We start from the raw sequence: 21827 nt of genomic DNA on the forward strand, positions 1-21827 counted from the left end.
TCGATGTACTGAGATTTACTTACCATGGGGTCCACACAATGCGATGTTGACTGGAGACGCTCTCCCGTCAACTCCCCTTGCGCTTCTCATTCAGGTGGAGTACACTAGAGTACACTTCACTAGACCCACTAAATCAACCGCCAATGCATCGATTAGCACGCCTCAAACCCCCGGTAAGTGTAAACAAGGCCTAAGTAAGGTGTCTCAGTGGTCAACATAGTAACAGGAGGCTGATTGGTAGCCAATGCCAGAGACATTATTTGTAGGCATCATGAGAACAGCAGGTTTTAAGGAGGAATTTTAAAAAGAATAAAGTGGTGGCCTTATGAAATTTTATGGAGAATGCTTCCAATTCACAAGGGATGGTATGCAGGAATGTATGAATGTGTTTGTGGGAAAAAAATGATGTAATCAAGCCCAGCATTCTTGGCAGAGCAAAGGCAGGAGTCAACTTCACATAAAGAAATTACATTTGATAGGTAGGGTGAGTGGAGGGCTTTCTCCTTGACCTTCCAATCTTATTCACCCTTCACCTCTCCATTTGTTCCTACCAACTTCTTAAACTGTTTTAGGAGGAAAATAATTAAACATGTACATCTTGGCTAACTGATGACTGGGAATGAGAAAAAAAGATATGTAACTGTCTACAAATATTTCACAGTGTAAGCATTTAGGATGAGGGAGGGAAATGGTTTGTTGTAGTCCAAGATGGCATGACTACAAGTAATGGGATGAAAGAACGAAAAAGAACACAGACTGTGTCTACACTTGCAGCGGTGTGGAGGGTACCTGTAGCTACACACAGCAGTGAAAGGATCTGGCAGGGGGGAGGCAGCAGGGAAAGCTCTGGCAGCCCTTTCCTTTTCCCTGCTGCCTCTTCCCTCCCAGAGCCCTTCCCAGCTGTCAGAGCCTTTCATTATAGTGAGGAACGGCTCTGGCAGCAGGGCATTACACTGCTGCAAATAGCAGTATAGACATGGGAGGCACTGCTTGGGCGTATAGAGAGCCATGTAGGGTATATACCAGGGGAGCCAAACTGCGGCTCTTTTACAGTTAGGGTGAAGATTGTGGAGCCCTCCTATACCTGCCTATTCTCAGCCTACCAGATTGAGAGGGGGGAGTTCAGGGCTTCTGCCCTGCGGCGGTGGGACCAGGCAGGGCTGGTGCAAGGATGTTTCGCTCCCTAGGTGAAACTTCCACCTTGCGCCCTCCCCCGTCCCTGAGCCCCTGCCCTGAGGTGCCCCCCCCCCACGGCAGCTCCCCCCCTCCGCCCTGAGGTGCCTCCCTTGCGGCAGCTTAGGCACCGCAAGCCTGGGAGGCGGGAGAAGTGAAGCAGCCACGGCATGCTTGGGGAGGAGGCGGGACAGGGGTGAGCTGGGGCAGGGAGTTCCCCTGCGTGCCACCCCCTCACACACACACTTGCTGCAGGCGGCTCTCCCCGCGCTCCCCTGCCCCAACTCCCTCCGCCTAAATGCCGGCGGCGACTGGGGCGGCCGAAGATCCGGACGCCACGGTCGCTGCCGAAGAAAATGCTGCCCCCCAAATTCTAGTGCCCGACCGCCTAGGTCGCCTAAATGGTTGCACTGGCCCTGGGAGTAGGGGCTTCTGCCAGAGATGACTGTACCTGCTGAGAGCGGGGGGCACAATTTAAAGGTTCATCCCACCCCCAGTAGCCTATGTCACACCCAGGGCGCCATTTCAGATTTTGGTGGGGGTAGGGGCAACTTTAACCATGATTCCAGAGGCTACTTGGGCAATTGAAAACTCTTGGTTTTTTGCAGATAACAACTTAGATACAGTGCTCCTGTTAGATAATAATTTCTAATTCCTATATAAAGAAAGAAAATTAAATAAGGGTTAGACCCTAGCTCTAATACTAACATGTTCTGACATTTTGTGTAAAAAGGGACACTGATTAGGTTTAAACATTTAATGTATATTCTTACTTTGTTACTAATTCTTGAATACAATGATTGAAACAATTGTAGAAAAATGTAGATTACTCCCTATTACTTTTTTACTGTTCATCAAGCTTGGAATTGATCATTTAACTTTTGGAAACATCCTACTAGGGCAAGGCCCTGAGAGTTATACTGCATCTGCCTGGGGCTCTAGGGATGTTACCCCACTACAAATAATAGACTAGAAACTGACTTTAAACAGGAGTGAAACTGACAATTTCAAGTCACTTTCACAGTATTGCCAACCCCAAATGTTCAAAAATCATGAATCAGGCTCACCAAAAATCATGAGATTCGCTTTAAGATTATGTAAAAATAATATATTTGGTGTTCTTTTTATTTACCATTCTGCTTTTTGAGCCTTTAGGGTGCGCTGGGATCACATTTTGAAGCTTTCTCCAGAGGCACAAGGGCTAGAAACTTCAATTTTTCTATAAGAATGAAGGCTGAAATCATCACATATCACTTGACTCCAGTAGCTGGGGCTTTACGAAAACAATAATTATCATGACTCTCATAACAAAATCATGAGAGTTGGCAACACGGCTTCTGTTTAAAGGCTAGCTATTTCCCAGAAGGGTCTTAAACACAACACTACGGTAACTGAGTTGCAGTCTCCATAGGAGAATATTTTAAAGTAAACACTAAGAAAATTCCACGTTTTAAAGTTGAGAAAAAAATTGAGACTTCTGAGGTATATCAGGGCCACTCAGGCAGGAAAGGAAAATAAACAGGCATAGGAGCTCTGGGCAGCTCTTCCTCTTGAAAAAAAGTTGGAGGGTCAAATCTTCTAGTCCTTAATCAAGTAAAGCTATTGGCATCAGTGCCTTCACTCATAGATATTAACATCACAGTGAAGATGTGATAACGTGTGGTCAATAACTATACACTTCATACTTAAATATCTGAGCCATCTTATCCAGAGTTACATATCTCATATGCATTGGCTCAGGAACTACATATTTGGGTTCATCTAAAGACTTCCTGATCCTTAATTTAATTACCAGCCCTTTCTTATCTTAAGTACCCTGCCTCCATTTGTAAACAAGACACCAACTCCCTGCCCCAGGAGCACAAACTGAGGTGTACACACTGCCAAGCCACTTAGTGCGCAGAAACTATGCAGTTGTAGTGCTCTAAAAAAAACCACCCCGATGAGAGGCGTAGAGCTTTCTGCGCTGGGGCTACAGCGCTGCGGTGCCAGTGTAGACACCGTGATGATTACAGCACTGCGATTGGCCTCCAGGAGTGTCCCACAATGCCTGTTATCACCTCTCTGGTCATCGGTTTGAACTCTACTGCCCTGCCCTCAGGTGACCAACCGTCATCCCCACCCCATACATTCCTTTGCAAATTTGAAAGTCCCCTTCCTGTTTGCTCAGTGATGCGTGCAGTGGTCTCAGCGCATCTTTCCAGGTGGCCATGCCTGCTCCACGCACCAGGCGATCCCCCGCTTGGAGCAATGCCAAGCTGCTGGACCTCATCGGCATTTAGGGAGAGGAAGCTGTGCAGTATCAGCTGCGCTCCAGCCGTAGGAATTATGATACCTATGGACAGATTTCACGATGCATGATAGAAAGGGGCCATGAATGGGATACATTGCAGCGTAGGGTAAAAGTGAAGGAGCTGCGGAACACCTACCACAAGGTGCGGGAGGCAAACTGCCACTCCGGTGCTGTGCCCACAAGCTACCTGTTCTACAAAGAGCTGGATGGGATACTCGGTGGCGACCCCACCTCCACTGCCAAGGCCCCTGTGGATACTTTGTTGGCTCAAATGCCAGTGGAGAGTAGACCGAGCCAGGAGGAGGAAATTTTAGATGAAGGGGGCGGGGGGAACCCAGAGGCAGAGGATGGCTCGGAGGCCAGAGATGCATGCAGTCAGGAGCTCTACCCCAGAGGAGCCTAGCCAGTCATGGCAGTCGGATCTTGGCAAAGCGCAAACAGGAGAGGAGGCTCCCGGTAAGTGGATCTGATTTTGGGAATTGCTGAAGCAATTTGTTGGGGGCAGGAGGGATGCAGAAAGCAGGCTTGTCTATTCTGAGTAGTGGAACAGGCTGTTGATAGACTCCCTCACTTCACGGGAATCTCCCTCAGAGATCTCCAGGAAACTGTCATGGAGATACTGGGCAATCCGCTGCCACAGGTTCCTCAGCAGAGCTGCTTTGTTTTTTGCCCCATTAATCGTAACTTTCCTGCTCCACTGTGCCATCACGGGGGGGGTGGGGGGAGATGACATGGCGGCACACAAGCGAGCCACATAGTGGCCAGGGCAGAAGCCGCAGGCTTGGAGAAGACCCTCCCTTGACTCCCTGCTCACCCTCAGCAGCGAGATATCTTCCATAATGATCACATCCTGTGGGAAGTGTGGGGACAGGAATGATTATCAAGCCCCCCCTACAATGCTGGCTGTCCCCAAGAGCCACGTGCCCAGTGTACAGCAAGGTCCGGGAAGAGTGATTCATCCTGACTCTGCAGCTACTCACCATTTTGAGGGTCTTGTGGCTCATGTGTGCTTGCCTGTGGTCAGCCAGTTAGTGACAGCCAGTTAGTGTGTTTTAAAGTTAGTTTTAAAGCCAGTTAGAGTACTGGCTGTGTTTTAAAGCAGGAATCAGAGTTGTCTGTGTTGCAAACAATACTGCTTCTGTAAAATGTTGCATTTAAACTTCACAGAGATGATCTTGGGAGGTCAGCCTCCCTTATCAGCGGCAGAACGGCTACACAGAATTAGAAAGCGGCCACGAAGAACTAAGGAGGACTTTCTCTGTGAGGTTAGGATGCACTCTGCTGCTGATATACAAGAATTGAAGGAGTGGTGGGACAGCAAGAAGAGGGTCCGAAAGGAGAACGCATCACACCAGAAAGAAGCCACGGAGCGGCTCTTAAATGTTATGAAGCGCCAAGTGGACACGCTCCAGGCGATACTAGCTCTTCAAACTGAGCAGCTCCGTGCCTGCCTTCCCCTGCAGCTGCTGTCACAAAACTCTTTCCCATGTGCCCCCCCCCACACACACACACCACCAACACACAGTTATCAACCTCCTGGCTCCATTCTCTACCCGCAGCATTCCACTCCTCCCTCCTCACAGTCCAGCAGTGTGGACTCCCACTACTCACCGCACTCAACACCAATCCCTCTGCAGTTTGGCCCTGCTGAAGTACAATACCCGCTACATTGTACTCCAAAGGATAAGATTGGGTATGATCCCTGGACATACCCAAATCTGTAGCAGTCCCGGGACCACTCCTCCTCGGGACACCTTCCCTTCTCCCCTCCCCCTCCCTCCTGATGTATTTTTGCCATTTGACTCTCTCCTCCGATTGTTGTCTTTTAATAAAATAATTGTGTTGGTTTGAAAGCAATCTTTATTCTATTAAATGAAAGCAAAAAAAGAGCACTGCAAAGCAACATGCAATTATTTTAAACCCCCTTGTTGCATCATGTGCACCAGTCACCTTCTAGCATTACAAGCACTGCAACCCCAAGCATAGCTGCAAATATTAGTGGCTTTCAGATTCAAACTGCTGCCTCAAGGCATCCCTCATCCTTATGGCCCCGCCTGGGCCGCTCTAATAGCCCTGGTCTCTGGCTGTTCAAACTCAGCCTCCAGATGCTGAGCCTCCGCGGTCCAGCCCTGAGTGAAGCTTTCACCTTTCCCTTCACAAATATTATGGAGCGTACAGTACACATCTATAAGCATAAGCATAGGAATATTGTCATTGGCCATGTCCAGCTTCCCAAACAGGCATTGCCCGTGGGCTTTTAAATGGCCAAATGCACACTCAACAGTCATTCTGCACTTGCTCAGCCTGTTGTTGAACCACTCTTTGCTGCTGTCAAGTCGCCCTGTGTATGGCTTCATAAGCCATTGCATTCAGGGGTAGGCTGGGTCTCCCAGGATCACAATGGGCATTTTGACTTCCCCTATGGTGATCTTCTGGTCCGGGAAGAAAGTCCCTGCTTGCAGTTTCTTGAACAAGGCAGCGTTCCGAAAGATGTGCACGTCATGCACCTTTCCGGACCTGTCCGTGAAATGCCCACGGTGATCCACAAGCACCTAGAGAACCATTGAGAAATACCCCTTGTGATTAATGTACTCAGTGGCTAGGTGGTCTGATGCCAGAATTGGAATGTGCGTGCCATCTATTTCTCCTCCGCAGTTAGGGAAGCCCATTTGTGTCATGCTCGTTGCCCAGAGTCATGGTCTTTCGGAGCAGGATGCGATTAATAGCCCTGCACACTTCCATCAACACGACTCCAGCGGTCGACGTTCCCACTCTGAACTGGATAGTGACCGATTGGTAGCAGTCTGGAATAGCCAGGTTCCACAGTGCAATCGCCACACGCTTCTCCAGTGAAAGGGCAGCTCTCATTCGCGTGTCTGCACTGCAGGGCTGGGTCAAGCTCATCACACAGTCCCATGAATGTGGCCTTCCTCATCTGAAAGTTCTGCAGCTACTGCTCATCATCCCAGACATGCATCACGATGTGATCCCACAACTCAGTGCTTGTTTCCCAAGCCCAAAAGCGGCATTCCACTGTGGTCAGCACCTCCGTGAATGCCACAAGCAATCTCGTGTCATAGCTACTACACGTGGTGAGATCAATGTTGCACTCCTCTTGCCTTTGTAGTTTAAGGAATAACTCCACTGACACTCGTGATGTGTTGGTCAGAGCAAGCAGCATACTGGTCACCAGTTCAGGATCCATTCCTGCAACCTGAAAGAGGCAGGGCGCGCAGTACACAAACTGTTGAAAGATGGTGCCAAATGTGGACGGAAGCACAGGGATTACTGGGATGCGAAGCAATGCATCACAGGGCATTGGGACTGGACCCAGGATACCCCGAGACCCCCTCCGCCTTCCCACAAGCCTTAGCGGCAAAAGAGAAAGAGGTGCTCTGTGGGATAGCTGCCCAGAGTGCACCACTCCGAATAGCGCTGCAAGTGATGAAAGTGTGAACATGCCATTGCGCAGGCAGCTGTCAGTGTGAACACGCAACAGCGGTTTTCTTTCTGCGCTGAGCAGCACTGTAACTGCCGGCGCTGTAACTTTGCCAGTGTAGACGTTCCCTTAGTCTGTGCAGTTATGAGATCTGTCTGGGAGCACACCTCCTGTATGAAGCTTGTAGGGAGGGCTGCCCTCCCTAACTGGTACCCTTGGTCACACACCCCCAGGCATGCCCCTCACTTTTACCCTCAGTGGCCCCTCCCTGTAGCTCCCAGCTGTTTGCTGCTGCCTCTCCACACAGCCATAGCTCCCAGCTTGCCAGCTCCAGCAGCTGTCATGCAGGGAGGGGACTCTGCGACACTATGTGACCGAGTGCGGCCAGAAAACTCTGACAAAAATCGGGAATGGGGTGGGGGAATGCCACATGTCCCCCCATGAATCGCCTCTGGCTTCTGCCCAGTGGGGAGGAGGGTCTTGGGGCTTCAGCCTGGTGGGGCATGCCTGCTGGTGCTGAAGCCCCGAGACACCTCTCCCCGCCAGACTGAAGCCCTGAGCCCCAGCAGGCATGTACCGGTTCTCAAACTTCTGAAGATTGTCGTATGGCGGCTCGGAGGGTGAATAAGTTTGGCCACTCCTGGTATATACCTTAGGGTTCAGGTATAAAGTACTCTACTTTACCCTATTCCCCTAAGTCGTGCCATACTGACTACAATGCTTATACCCATGCCAGGTGGGCATGCGATGTCTGTACTCTACATGCTACTGCAAATGTAAATGTACTTTTAGACTGAATATCAGGTAAAATCTCTTAATTAGACTTTAGAATAATCTAATCTTCATTAATCTTTATGACTTTAGAATAATTTCCTTCAGAAAGTGGTGGAGTCCCCATATAAGGGCATTATACAAATCAATATTATGCTCTCACCTGGAATACTGTGTTCAGTTTTGGTCATCTTACCTCAAAAATTATATACCAATAATAGAGGGTATTACAGAAAGATGATAAGAATGATTAGAAGCCTGGAAAAACTTCCATGTGAAGAGAGTTTGAAAAGATTAGGACTGCTTACCTTAGAGAGGAGAAGATACTCCTGGAGGAATTCTGCACCAAAACATTAAAAATTCTGTGCACAATATTTTAAAATTCTGCATAATTCTGCATATTTTATTTGTCAAAATAACACTATATAACCATGCCAGTTTCAATTATTTAGGTAATTTATTTCAAAATATCTGTCAGCAACTATGTATGTAGCAATAGAGACAACAAAAATAATTTCCCCAGGAGTAGAGAGTTAAAGAAATCACTATGACAACCCAGTTCCTGCTTCTGCACTCCCTAACCCCCAGAGCCCAGCCGGGGGGCCAGACACCCACATCCCTTCCCTCCAGAATCCAGCCACAGGGTCCCCCCAGCCCAAACACGCACACTCCCTCTCCCCTAGAGCCCAGCCATGGAGCACCCCCCAAAATCCAGATGCCCACACCCCCTACCCCCCAGAACCCAGCCACAGGGCAGCCCCCATCCCATACATCTGCACCCCTTCTCCCAACAGAGCCCATCCATGGAGCACCCCCTCAAGCCCAGGCACCCACAGCCCCTACCCACAGAGCCCAGCTGTGGGGCGCAACCAATGCCCAGACATCCGCACTCCCTGCCCTCCCAGAGCCCAGCTGCGGTGTGCCTTTCCAGCCAAGACACCCGCACCCACCTTCCCCCCCAGAGCCCAGGGACCCAGAGGGAGAAACAGCCTGATAGTGGGTCCTGAGGTTGTATGGAGTTTCCTGCAGACCACCTCATTCCTTCAAGACATGGTGGAACTGCAGCTGCTGGGAATCCTTCAACTCTTCCTCCCCATCCCCCCCCCCCCAATGGCAATCTCTTCTATTTGCAAGCTGGGGAGCTGGGCTTTGCCTGGACCAGCAGTCCCTAGTGGCAGCCAGCAGCTCTGCAGCCCATTTCTGTGAGGGAAAAGGGAAATTATTCTCAAAACGTTAATTCTGTTCAAATTCTGCACTGCATGGTGTAGAATTCCCCCAGGAGTAGGAAGAGTAGGCAGGGACACAATAAAGATATATAAAATGAAGAAATGGTATAGTGAAGGAATATCAGGAATTTCTGTACATCCTTCTCAAAATTCAAGACCAAGGGAACATTAAATGAAACTGAACAGGAACAAACTTAAAACTGATAAAAAAATACTTTTTCACACAATTCAGTCAGCCTGTAGAACTTACTGACACTAGATATCATAAAGGCCAAGAGCTTAACAGAGTGCAAGTGCAGGTAACTCTGAACAACCCCACCAAATTTATTTAATATCTACACTAGCATATTGCCCTACATTAGGAAGCAAATTCTAGCTTTCCAGAACTCGTCAATTATGTAATGCTATGATTTGCTATGGTGCTCATCACTATAGTATCTGAGTGCTTCACAGACATACATTAATTTATTTTCACAACACTTCTGTGAGGTGAAGGGGTATTATTACCCTCATTGTAATCCCACTGAGGCACAGAGGGATTAAAGCAAAAAGTATCCACTGATTTTGGATGCCCAATTTCAGATGCCTGTGGTCTGATTTTTCATTATATTGCATTTTACATATTCAAAGCTCAGCTCCTATTGACTTCAATTGAAGCTTTGAGTGTTCAATTCTTTGACAATTCATACCCCACAGTATCAAGTTGGGCACCCGAAAAGGAGAAACACACAGTCAGTGACCACCTGTGAAAAGTTTGGTTTAAGTGACTTTCCCAGCATCACAGAAGTATTCTGTGGTTAAGAATCCAGTTCTCCAGGACAGCATTCAACTGCCTAATCTAAGGGACCCTCTTTCCCTCTCTTCTCTTCCTGCAATCCTCTGCCTCATTCATTACACTCCTTCCAACTTCTGCAACAAATAAGGCAGGAGTCTTACAAACCACGGCTTCATTTATTCCACAGTCCTGATTCATCCCCAGGACACAGTTCATCCCTGTGCATAGAATGAGGCAGGGGTCTTATGGAAAAAAATAGTAAGGGATTATGTAATTAAAGTGTGTGTGTCATAACAGGAGACCCAGTAAATACAGTCTTCTGCCTCTGTTTCCCCCAAGCCTGACCCCTTCTCCCCTGTCTATTCCAGACTCTCACAATCCTCCTTGAACACCTCTACCTGGCTTCTCTTTCCAGTCCCAGTTTCCATCCTTTCAGGCTCCTTGTCCTAATCTCCTTGCCCAATCAAGTCCAGTTCCATCCCTCCTCCTGGCTTCTGTCTGATCTCAGTCTCTCTCTCACACTGGCTTCCAATTCTCCCTACCCCAGTTCCCTCTCAGCCTCAGTCTCCTTTCCCAGCTAGTCCCAGTTTTACCAACCATAATCTTTGTCAATTGCCAGTCCCAGTCCACCCCATCACCAGGTTCCTTGTCCCAATAAGCTCCCTCCACTGCTTCCTCTGCCCTTCAAGTCCAGTTCTTTCCCTCTTTGCATTTGGGACAGGTATCTTGGGCACTAGGCAAGGGGGTATTAAGAACACACACGCACAAAAACAGATCTTCAGAGAATGTAGCTGTCAAACTCTACTAAGTCTGTAGTGAGCATATGCAATCTGAGATTTTTCAAAAGTTTACAATGGGGCCAAATTTGGGCATTTTTCATTGGCACAGCAGAAGGTACATCCCTGACACCAGGGCAACTCTCCTGCTACCTTTCAAATGCTTGCTTCAATAAAAGGAAATGCTACGTCTTCTCAATAAAACAGTTATAAGCAGGCCCACCAACGGGGGAGGCGAGGGGGTGTGTGCAAAGGGGGCAATTGCCCAGGGGCCCAGGAGATTTAAAAGGGCCTGGGGGGCCCCAGCCACCACCACTGCTGCAGTAGCAGCAGTAGCAGCTGGGAGCCCTGGGCCCTTTTAAATTGCCTGGGTGGGCCGCAGGGCTCCTAGGCACATGCGACTGCGCCGGGCCCCGTGCCTTGGGGGGCCTTGCGGGCCAGTGTGGGAAGTCCCAGAAGTGACAAATTCCTTTCCCCACCCCACTCCTCGGGACAGCCCTGCCCCTGGGGCCCAGAATTACTCTCAGGGAGCCTGGTTATAAGAACATTTTTAATATAGTCAAAACAATGTATTTTACAGTAATCTCATTCTCAGGAAAAAACAGCTATTTTTACTGAAACAATTTTTGATTGGGAAAAAAAAAAAAAAGCCTGCAGCAGAGACCTGGCCAAATTATACGCAACTGAAAACAGGATTTTATAGTGGGAGGAGTCTGGCAACTACAAGAATAGGTGTCCCCAGCAGCTCTAACTGTAATAATAAGAATAATGATACCTAACACTTATAAAAGATTCCTGGGTCACTTTTTTGTTATTGTTGTTTTGTTTTGTTAGGTGCTCCAACTGCTCCATGGGTTGCAGAAGGACATTGAAATTTGGATAGTCCTAGGATCAGAGAGGTTTTTTGGCTCTATGAAAATCTATTCAAATTTAGGCAAATTATATGCTGTTGAAAATTGCCATTTGTTTTTTGTTTTCATCAAAACAGCTTGTTTTTTAACAGCATGCAAAAAACCCTCCACTTTCTATAGCACTGCACATCCTGCTCCAGTATCACATTTCAGCATTTCACAAACTCAAACTGCAGATACAACATAAACAAACTGGATGCTCCAGGTCATGCGCCATAGAACACCCTTTGGCTTAAGGGAAAGTGCACAGCTCTAGAAGTATGTCTACACTGCATCTGAGAGCAAGCCTCTCAGCCCAGGTCCACATACATGTGTTAGTGGGGCTACCACTAGCTCGTTAAAAATAGCTGGGTAGGCATTGCTTTGATGTTGGAGTTTGGGGGGTGAGCTTAAGAGCCAGAGCACAACATCAAAGCAACATCTACACAGCTATTTTTAGCACAAGCCTCACTGACACAAGTTTGTGGACCCAGGCTGGGAGTCTCACTCCTAAATACAGTGTAGACATAGCTTAGGAGTCCAGCAACTGTGAGTTCTAGACTTACTTATATTAACTGTTGTGTACATTTCTAGAATTATTCAAAGCCCTTGTTATTAAGCAGTTCCTCTACTTAGATATTTGGTTACCACTTACTCAATACTCTGACAAAGTACATTCACCTGCAAAAAACTCTGCACACCTTTCCAATTTTTTTGAATTTTAACATTTGATATCAATGCCTGGTTTTATAAATATATCCTGTGATAGACCCAGGCCAGTTGGGTACAGCAGAATAGCAGAAGGCAGATATACTGGCCACTGGATTAACAGTTTTCTGTTCCCTGACTGACCAGAGCAGGGGCTGCTCCAGGCTAATGAGAACACCTGACTCTAATTAACCTGCAAAGAGTCAGGTGAGGCCATTAAGTTAATGTGACCACCTGACTCTAATTAAGGCCCTGCTGATACTATAAAAAGGGCTCACTCCAGTCAGGCAGGGGAGAGCAAGTACAGCTGAAGGGTTAGCTAATGAAGACACCCTCAAACCATCCTTAAGGGAGTCCTAAGGTAAGGGAGAATCAGGAGAGCTGTGGGGAAGTGGCCCAGGGAAATGTAGCAACTCTGGCAGTGAAAGTTTGGTTGCCAACAGCTGCTACCATTAGGGTCCCTGGGCTGGAACCTGGAGTAGAGGGTGGGCCTGGGTTTCCCTCAACCCACCACACTACAGGAATATCTCCTGGGAGGGGAAGTCAGGACAGGAGGCTAATCTGTTCTGACATAAGCTCCCAAGGACAACAGACTGTGGGAGTTCTCACCAACCTCCTTGCAGGCCTATGATGAAAAGGGCTCAGTAGACTGTAACGCTACCCTAGAGAGAGAAGGGCTATGTGGAGGGTCACAGTGAGCCACTGAGGCTAGCATAAACCGCCTAGAAGTGCAGGACCCACAGGAGCAAGGTCAGAGCTCTGCCACAATACGTAATCAGAAATTTCTCACTCAATGTTATAAAATCACCAGAAACACTACATCCTGGGTAGTGTAAAGAGGCTCATTCTCCATTATAGTAACATCCTATTAAACAGAGATTTGATTATTATATTAATGTAGACTGTTTCTCTAAACACAAACACACTGTTGTAGTAATTATCACTTTGTCGCTGATATTTACATGTTAGTATTTGTACACCTGTTAAACTGTCCTGAATACATAAACAGATAAAAACACTCAAACAGTTCCTCACACACAACTAAGAGTTTACACAAACTAGAAGAAGAATCCAGATCACTACTATTCCCAAATCCCATTCATTTAACCACCCTACCTATCAGAAACTGCCTGCCATCTTTGTCCTTACTTATACTGTCTGTAAAATGAGGCTGCTCATTCATCTGTAACCCAGTGTGAGATGGGTCCTCTTTTAGTGGCTGATTCACACACAATACCAGACTTCTCTTGCTACTAGCTAATACAGTAAGTCCTGTAAATCAAGCAGTAGAAATCTATGCTGCAGTTCTAAATAATTTATCTTTACCTTTTCCTTTTTAAAAAAACCCTAGGATATTATATTAAAATATACATAAGAACATGAATAAGCTTGCAGGTCAAACACTTAAAAGTCTGAAAATTCCTAAATTAAGGCTGCTCATCCATATACATTATGATACAGTTTTTAACTTTATAATTACATACTGTTTTTTCCATAGAACCCCATCTCATTCTGTCTGCAGGGTGGAAAGTGCTCAGGGAATTAAGACTATATTGTGAAAGAAGCTTTTGTTTGTAGGATCCTTGCCTCATTCCCTATAGGTACATAGTGAATGAGGCAAGGGCCTGCAGGAAGAGAAAGGAAGGTCTTGTGGTTAAGACGGTTGAAATATAATGGGACAAATAATGGAAAGGCTGAGAAGGACTTGATCAATAAAGAATTAAAGGATGGTAATATACTAAATGCCAATTTAACATGGTTTAATGGAAAATAGGTCTTGTCAAATGAACTAGATAGCTTGTGATTTCATCAAAACAAGCTTTGTTGATAAAAATAACTGACATAATATACATGGACTTCCATAAGGCAGTTGAGTTAGTACAGTATTTCAATGATAAGTATCAAACAAATTTAATATTGCACATATTAAGTGGAATACTAACAGATCTCAAAATGTAATTATAATGGAGAATCATTATTTAATAGAGTATTTTTAGTGGGGTCCTATAGGGACTGGTTTTCAGCTACTTATCAACGCTTTTTAATATTTCTATTAATGATCTGGAAGAAAATATAAAATCATTGATGATGAAGTTTGCAGTTGACACCAAAACTGGAGGACTGATAAATAATGAAGAGGACCGATCACTGGGTCCAGGTCTATTCAATATCTTCATAAATGATTTGGATAATGGCATAGAGAGCACACTTATAAGGCCTCAACTGGACTAGTATGTCTAGTTCTGATGCCAACAATTCAAGGATATTGATAAATTGGAAAGAGTTCAGAGAAGAGCCATGAGAATAATTAAAGGATTAGAAAACATGCCTTATAGTGATAGACTGAGTTCCTTGAGTCTATTTAGCTTAACAAAGAGGGTTAAAGGAGAGAGTTGATTACAATCTGTAAGTAACTATATGGGGAAGAAATATTTAATAATGGGATCTTCAATCTAGCAAAGAAAGGTATAACACAATCCAATGGCTGGAAGTTGAAACCAGATAAATTCAGCCTGGAAATAAGGTGTAAAATTTTAAAAGTGAGAGTAATTAACCATTGGACAATTTACCAAGGGTTGTGGTGGATTCTCCATCAGTAAAAACTTTTTAATTAAGATTGCATGTTTTTCTAAAAGATCTGCTCTAGGAATTATTTTTGGGAAAGTTTTATGGCCTGTGTCATACAGGAGGTCGGACTATATGATCATAATGGTCCCTTCCAGCCTTGGAATCTATTGAAGTTTGCAGATGACACAGACTGGTCAGGTGGTAATAATAATGAGGACAGGTTGCTATTACAGAGTTATTTGGATTGCTTGATAAGCTGGGTGTGATCCAGCAACGTGCATTTCAACATGGCTAAAGACAAGGCCATACATCTAGGCAAAAAGAATGCTTAAAGCAGTGGTTTTCAACCTGTTTACCATTGTGGGCCACATATGCGGCCCACAATGTGTTATGCGGGCTGCATCCAATACTACCTGTATGGCCCTGAGGATGTCACAAGGGCTGCAGTTGTGTGCTGATTGGGCCGCAAGCAGCCCGTGGGACACAGGCTGAGAGCCACTTGCTTAAAGAATGGGGGACTGTATCCTGGAAACAAGTGATTCTGAAAAGGACCTAGGGTCATGTTGGATAACCAACTGAACATGAGCTCTCACTCTACTGTAATACTGTGGCCAAAAGGACTAATGTGATCCTTGGATGTATAAACAGAGGAACGTGGAGCAGGAAGGTTATATTACCTTTGAATATGGCACTTGGTGAGACCACTGCTAGAATACTGTGTCCACTTCTGGTGTCCACACTCCAAACAGAAAATATCCCCACACACAATAAGAATTTGAGGACTGGAAATATGCCTTACAATAAAAAAATTAAGACTTTGGGCAGGAATGGAACTGAAGGGAAGGCATACAGCAAGCCTTTTGACCAAGGTACAAGGAAAGCATCTACCAGTGAACCCCAGCTGTGATCCACTCAGGAACAAAAAAGATGACATTTTTTGTTTGCTCTTGTTGCATACAGGTCCACCGGGGGAGTTCCTCACCACTAGAAAATGGACCTGGACACATCCAGGAGAAGAGACAACTTTTGGTGGCGTGCAAACAACCTGCTCACAACCTGCTCAGGTGGTCTGCCGGAGAGTTCTGAACTCCTGGAAGGTAAGCCGCTCTCCAGTTGATGGAACTGGTGATGCAGAACTTCCAGAGGAAGATCACCTCCTGGCATAATTTTGTCAAACGGGCCCTGCCTGGTTTGTTTACATACAGTCAACAGCAGCCATGATGTAAGTACCAACAAATTCTGCCCCTTGATATGCGGAAGGAACGCCATGCAAGCTAAACTGATGGCCTGAAGCTCCCTGATATTTATATGGAGACTTAGTTCCTAAGGAGACCAAAGGCCCTGAGTCTTGGGGATCCAAGTGAGCTCTCCAACCTAGATCTGATTCATCTGTGACTAAGTCAGCAACTGTTGTGGAGGGACAAAGGCAACTCCCTTGCAAACATCTGCAGGTTGTACCCACCAGTCCAGGGAGGACTTGAATCATCATCTCCCTATGACGACGGGCTGGTGAAAACACCAAGGCTAGCCAACCCTGTTGTTTACTGGAGTACAGTATGGCATGCTGCATCATGTAAGTGAACACTGCCATGTGTCCTACAAGTTTGAGGCAGTTCTGAACCATGCTGATAGGATGGGCCTTTAGGTCTAGAGCAATGACCCACATTGCTTGGAACCTCTGCTCCAGCAGAAAAGCCCTAGCCTTTGTAGAGTCCAGGACTACCCTAATTAGGTCTATTCTTTGAAGAGGAGTCAGGATAGATTTCTCTGTATCGATTAGGAGCCCCTCTGCACTGAAAATGGACTGAATAATGGCTACATTGGAAAGTACCTGGGACCTGGATCGGCTCCTCACTAGCCAGTCATCCAGGTAAAGGCACACATGGATTCCTGAGCTTTGCAGGAATGCTACTACTACAGCCATGCATTTTGTGAATACGTGATAGGCTGCTGACAGGTTGAAAGGCAGTACTGTGAATGGATAGTGGGATCCATTGACCATGAATCTGAGAAACTTTCAGTGGCTCTGGTGAATCACCATGTAATAATAGGTGTCCTTTAAATCAAGCACAGCATACCAGTCCCTAAGGGATAATAGAGGCCTAAAGAAAACAAAATTCCAGAAGTTTACTCTAGCATTTGTTTAACTGTCTTAGACCTAAAGTAGGCCTGAGACTCCCTTTGTCTTCAGGATTAAAAAGTAATGGGAATAAAATCCATTCCCTCTGAACAATATAGGAACTTCCTGTAGGCCCCAACAAGGAGGACAGACTGAAGTAGCATACTCTCCTAGAGTAATCCATGAAGACTGATGGGAGGGGGGACAGCAAGAAGGGCAAACAGCAATAAACTGAAGTGTATTCCAGTTCCACCATGTTTAAGACCCACTGATCCATGGTGATGTGTCTCCAAGCTCTGAGGTAGTGGAATAGGCGTTTGGCAAAAATTTGGGTGGAGAAAGACTAAAATCCTCTCCTATGCCTAGAAACTATGGTTTCATGTCATGGTTGAGGAACAGTTGTGGAAACGCAGTGTATGTAGGAAGGTTGCACTGTGTCCTGTGCTGTACCTCTTCTGGAGACAAATAGAGAATGTCAACTTACAGAGCTGGCAAGCCACCACTAACTTCTCTTAAAGCAGTAACTATTTAGATGCCTAGCCATCTTCTAAAATGGTGGTTTTCCTAAAACATATTTATGTGGACTGTCCCATCCCCCTTCCCTCCGGCTTCTGGACACCAGTGTTTCTCAGCAACCAGTCCATGGACCAGCACTAGTCCTTGATCTGCCTGACACAGTTTAGGAAGGCAACAAGCCAGCCCTGCTATCTAAAAGGTTGAGAAACACTGTTCTACACACCAGTTTGGAGCTTTTTCCTATGTAAAATATTTTGGCACAGATATACTGTTCAGATGTTGCTGTGGCAGACAAGAAATGGAGAGCGAAGGGATAGATGTGTATCTGTCTTTGTTTAAAGTAAAAATTTCTAAATTCTATTTTCATTGAAATAGTGTACTGTAAATTTAGGAGGTCTCTCTGATTCTAACATGAACCCTGCATGTTTTAAGAATAATAGGAAGGCACTTTGAATATTCTTACATAGTCGCTGGGTCTGGAATGAAAGAAAGCAATCTAGCTGGAGTGATTACAAATTTAGGAAAGACTGTAGATAGAGAAGAATATTTAGAACCACCTTTCCCCTCACCCAAGTTTATTCAAACTCCCTTTAAATAAAACCAAACCAATTCCCTTCCCCAGAGTCTAAATACCCCTAAGTCAGGCACACTAATGTGTTGTGAGGGACTATAAAAAAAGTTCTCACAAAGATCTTGCTTAATTACAACTGCTCTGCAGCTCCTGGAGACAAATTTGTCTTTTCCTGCCCTAGTCATTGGAGGGTCTGGTAAACCAGCAATCTACAGCAGACATTTGGACAACCCAGGCAAGTTGGCCATTTTCAGACTGCTTCATCCTAGAGAGCTTTGGTGGGAGGAACACCATGACAATTTACTTTATTTCCCTTTCCTGGTAATGTGATTGTCTGGCTCCTTGTAGTATTGCTTATTCATGTGGTATTTGGTGTTTTTCTTAAAGCCCCAACTCCTAGAGTCGTGCTTATATTAGAATCTCAGCTATGTTACTAGTCCTAATGGTTACAGAGAAAAATCTTGAAAATGTGAAGTCCAAAGGCTCAAACACCAAAAGAGAAACATTTTTATTTTAAATTTCCTAATTGTTAAGCCAACCTCATGATTTCTGAGGCTTGACTCATGATTTTTTTGAAATTTAGGATAGGCAGTACTGCACCTGGCTCTCTTTGCAGCCAACAAAGAGAAAGTTGGTAAAGTCAGACTACTTATCAGCAGTTTTTGCAAACTCATGAAGTTGCTGCATGGGATAAAATTGTAAAGGAATCTCAGTTCCCATTTTGGAATGCAGAGTTATGAGGAGCCAGGTCTGAGGGCTAGTAAGAGGGGAGATTGGGATGAGGAACTGGGTGAGGGACTTGGACATGGAGCCAGATTGGATTTGATTGGGACAAGGAGCCAAAGGAGGGCTGTGGGGACTGGGGACAAAGACCCAAGTAGATGGAGGAAGACTGGGACTGAGAATAAGTCCAGTAGACCAGACTCTCCTCAGAGCTTGGAATACAACCCAGATTCCTGAGTGTCAGCATTCTTTTGCATCAGCTAACATCTGTGAAGCCCACTGGCAAAGCATATCTCATATCCTCTAATGCTGGTCTACACTGACTACAAACTCCTCCTATCAATTATAGTCCATTAGTCCAAGTGGCAGAGATCTGTGTTCTCTCTCTGTGTGGATATATATATCTTCCTACTGTATTTTCCACTCCATGCAACTGATGAAGTGGGTTTTAGCCCACAAAAGCTTATGCCCAAATAAATGTTAGTCTCTAAGGTGCCACAAGTACTCCTCATTCTTTTAACCCTGTTAATGACACCCATGCATGTTGTCACCATGGTGACACATGATAGATTTTTTTCTCCATTTTGCTTTTTTTAAACCAAGGAAATTATATTTAAAAACTACATTAAAAGAACATTAACTTTGCAAAGTGGAAGATTATCATAACGAACACAGAAGGGTGCCAGTGCATTGGCAACCTTAATTCTAGTATTACTTGACTTTTCAATTGTAATGTTCCTTCAATGTAGTTTTTGTACGTAATAAAACAAATAGAGCAAGGATATTAAAAGGAGATTAATAGAATTTGGAGCATATTATGGCCAGTTTAAATGCGAAACAGGTCAGTAGTGACCAAAAGCTGTTACCATGTGATGGCTGTTGGCCTCCTGTGAAACAAGTTGATGGTCATGGTCCAATTTCCAGTGGACAATGTCTGCATCACAAAAGCTGCCACTATAAGTAGAACTAATTGACATTTCACTGCCTCGTTAGTAATCTCAGGGCCAACAACTGAACAGGCAATGGAGACTGACTTCCCCTCTCATTCTCAAAAATAAGGGTTGAAATTAATTAGTTGGAGAAAAATAGGGGATTTCAGTCTTTAGAGTTGTTGAGCAGCACTTAATTAAAAAAACAATTGTTTGATTGTGAATTAAACTCCTGATATCTGGCTATTATTGACCCAATAATAAAAGCAGTCTTTTCAGGTAAGCATATAAAAACTTGGCATCAGTACATTAACTGGTAAATTGTTCAACCAATTTTTAAAGCAGCCTGCTTTATTTAAAAGTCCTTATCTGCTTAAATAGAGGTCACCCAATTCCTGGAGGGGGCACAGCAGTGACCCAATAAACAGAAAGGCCATGGAAGCCATTTGTCTCTCTTGCAAAAGCAGTGCTAGAAAAACATATGCTACATAAATATTATTGTTTGCTAAACTGCTACATTATTTTGAAATCAAATTCTTTCTAGAAAGTTAAGATTTATTAGAATTACATTATTTACATTGGACCTGGAAACCTAAATATGCTTTTAGATCCTCACACACCATAAAAAAGGGTCTTTTAGCTAAATGCTCAAGTAGGAAAATTATAGCTTCACATTTTCAACGCTACAGTTAATGCTGTGTCAGCACCTCCATCAAACCTAGTTGTTCAGCAGTTTATAAAAGTTCACTCTGAACTGAAAGTTGGCATCCAGTCTCAGAAAGAAAAGTCTAAAAAAGAATGAATCTGTTTGGCTGCTTTTCCTTTAAACAGTGTGCAAAGTGCACAGAGGAAGGTTATCTTTTTAAATTTGTTGTTCTACTGCTGTGTAACTTAAGGATGGGTGACCTGGAGAGCCCACTATATTACACAAATATTTTAGCACCACTAATAAATTCTTGAACTAGTTTACCTGCAACAGAATAATTATAAGCAAACACAATAATTTACTGAATGGAAAAAAGTTACTTTTATTCTTGCCCTCAGAAGGTACACTGAAGCAGGCTGAGCTTACTGAGAACATACAGTAGCCCAGGGATTGGCAACCTTTGGCACAAGCCCCCTCCCGGCTTCACCTCTCGCCCCCTTAATCCCCACTATGCCCCACCCTTCCCCCTTTAACCCCCACCATACCTAGGGTTGCCAACCCTCCAGGATTGCCCTGGAGTCTCCAGGAATTAAAGATTATGCCATGTGAGGAAACCTCCAAGAATATGTCCAACCAAAATTGGCAACCCTAACCATGCCCCTCCTTAACCCCCACTTGCCCCGTACCCCTAGACCTCGCTGTGCCCCCCCCTGTACCCTGCCCCCTTTCACCTCCTCCAGGCGGGCGGACACCAGTCCGGCCTCCCAGCTCTTGGCAGCAGGTCCGGCGCCCCCGGGGGAGCTGCCTCCGCTCTTAGGCCGCTTCGGCCCCATGGGGCGCTCGGAGTCTCCCCCAGCTCAGTTCGGACCGCGACCGGGTCCTCACGCCGTATCCATAGCAACCCTACTCCCGCCCGCACGACGGGGCTCCTTCCGGGCACGCCCACCACGCTGTCTCCATAGCAACCGAGCTCGACGCTGGCGGGGCGAAGGGGTAGCGGGCGCGGATAATACTGTTCCTCCCCCCCCCCGTGTCTCCGTGCGCGTGCCCGCCCGCAGCACAGTGTGCGCGTGGCAGTGACCCCTCCTTGCCTGTCCCCGCCCAGTCGCGGGGAGCGCGTGCCCAGGGATCAGGGCGTGGGGAGCCTCGCGCCCCGCCGCCCCGCGCGGTAGGGAGGGGCCGACGTTCATGTAGCCGCAGCTGGGCCAGCCTGGCTGGAGCCCGGCGGCCCCACCACGCATTGCGCCGCGTGCAGTCAGGCCGCTGGTGCGGAGTTCATCTCTGGGCCGGTGCAGAGGAGACGGGCTTTGCGCCTCCCCAAGAGCAAGTTACAGCCACTTGAAGGTTAATTACTATATTTAATGTCATTCCCAAAGTGATTCCGAGGTCAACGCCCTTATAAACCGTGTCCTCAAGTACCCCACTAGGTCTGTTCTGCACCATGACTTGTGTGACTCGTCTCATGCAGGGCTAGCGCAAGAGTGTCTGTTTCATCTGGGCTCTTTCTGCCCTGTTCGTTGGGGCTAGGAGGAGGTAGTGGGTCCTCTCTGAGCCCCTCCATGCTGACACTAGCTTGGAGGAGTCCACGTGGCCCATCTTGATGCCTCCGCAGTGAGACTCAGGGCTGAAAGAAGGCTGCATGGTCCACCTGGGTATTTTACCTACTACACAGACAATAGAATGGGGAAGAAGGTGTGTTTCCTA

At 46.0% G+C, this 21827-nt stretch overlaps 1 protein-coding gene across 4 annotated transcripts in view; it reads right to left on the minus strand.

Moving 5' to 3' along the window:
- Nucleotides 1-21112, minus strand: part of SPAG17 (sperm associated antigen 17) — a 270281-nt gene extending 249169 nt beyond the window's left edge. For 3 of the 4 annotated variants that reach the window (XM_039529257.1, XM_039529239.1, XM_039529250.1), the window contains exon 1: nucleotides 20855-21111. In XM_039529257.1, coding sequence (XP_039385191.1) covers nucleotides 20855-20956 — 102 coding nt within the window. In that variant the 5' untranslated portion in view covers nucleotides 20957-21111. Of the gene's footprint in view, nucleotides 1-20854 lie in introns of all 4 variants that reach the window. The other variant, XM_039529265.1, reaches the window with a different exon arrangement.
- Nucleotides 21113-21827: the final 715 nt, after the last annotated feature.

The sequence above is a fragment of the Mauremys reevesii genome, linkage group 1, assembly GCF_016161935.1.
Source record: "Mauremys reevesii isolate NIE-2019 linkage group 1, ASM1616193v1, whole genome shotgun sequence".
NCBI lineage: Eukaryota > Metazoa > Chordata > Testudines > Geoemydidae > Mauremys > Mauremys reevesii.